The sequence below is a fragment of the Acanthisitta chloris genome, unplaced genomic scaffold (assembly GCF_000695815.1).
Source record: "Acanthisitta chloris isolate BGI_N310 unplaced genomic scaffold, ASM69581v1 scaffold25857, whole genome shotgun sequence".
NCBI lineage: Eukaryota > Metazoa > Chordata > Aves > Passeriformes > Acanthisittidae > Acanthisitta > Acanthisitta chloris.
This window is the reverse complement of record NW_008682425.1, coordinates 828-1,975: the sequence shown is the minus strand read 5'-3', so window position 1 is coordinate 1,975 and position 1,148 is coordinate 828. Positions and strand designations below refer to the sequence as shown.

At 48.4% G+C, this 1,148-nt stretch overlaps 1 protein-coding gene across 1 annotated transcript in view; it reads right to left on the bottom strand.

The window, feature by feature from the left end:
- The window catches only part of WT1 (Wilms tumor 1), a gene marked incomplete at its 5' end in the record, with an annotated part of 21,491 nt that extends 20,935 nt beyond the window's left edge, over nucleotides 1-556 (bottom strand). The window contains one exon of the mRNA XM_009078531.1: nucleotides 452-556. Within this exon, the coding sequence (XP_009076779.1) occupies nucleotides 452-556 (105 nt within the window). The remainder of the gene's footprint in view (nucleotides 1-451) is intronic.
- Between the last annotated feature and the right edge of the window lie 592 nt (nucleotides 557-1,148).

Below are 1,148 nucleotides of genomic sequence, written 5' to 3'. Positions count from 1 at the left end.
CAGGAAACCTCGCGGGGGAGGAGGGTCGGAGCCTCTTCCCGGCAGGTGGGAGGGCGACAATGGCCGGGAGGAAGGAAGCCGGGAGGCGGCCGGGCCGGGACACAGGACGCAGAGCCCGGCGAAGGGAGGGAAAGGGAAGAGGGATGGTAGGAAGGGGCGACGGCTCAAGGAGGAGAGCGCAAAGAGGCTGCGGAGTGGGCACAGCCCAGCCCTGCCCGGCCCCTGTCTGCGACCCCCAGCGCTGGGCTCCTTGCCCCCGGCCAGCCAGAGCCCCAGCCCTCGGCTCAGGCTATTGCGAGGGTCATCACGGCCAACTACAGCCAGGTGATTCAGAACCGGACAGTATTTTTTCGTGCAAGTGACCGGATTCAAGTCATAAATACAAGATAAAGTTAACTCAGTGATACAGTTACACTAGGGCAAAAAGTTAGAAAAGAACAAAGCTCCTTACCCCTTCAGGGTGGATCCCAAGTTCATTTGATTCCATGTCATGCATTCAAGCTGGGAGGTCATTTGGTATAAATTGTCGCTGTTGTGAAAACATGTAGAATTAGTGCTAAAATTACGGCCAACAAATAAAAAACAATGCATCAATATACCAACGATTTCTTTGTTATTGGTTTTAAATATAACTATATAAAAAGAAAGTGAAATTATTTTATATAATCCCTTTTATCGATGTATTATAAATTTAAAAAAAAAGAAAAGGACATAAAAGAAAAGAAAGACTGTGGATTGAAAAGTCCCTTTGAATCTGCAAGCCTGACGATTTGTAAGCAGCTGGAAACAGAGACATAATTTTTTTCCCTTGCAGAAAAATAATACCCGATATCGACACATTGGAATGAATGAAACGAATTTAGGCAGCCCGACGGGCTAACGCAGCGAATTCCTTTAAATTTTTTTTTTTCAAAAAGGCAAATCTGTTAACTGTTTTAACCAGGAGTGTGAGAGACCACGTGGGTAATGGAGCGAAACAGCTATCGTGACTCATGATGGATGTTACTACATAGAGAGGCTTGACAAGGAGGAGAAAAATGGAGTGGCTGAGCGATAAACGAAGCTCAGCGCTGCAACAGGCTCTTTCTCCGCCGGTACACACCGAAGGCAGCGGCGAGTCCCCGGGGCAGGCTGCGGGATCCCCCGCC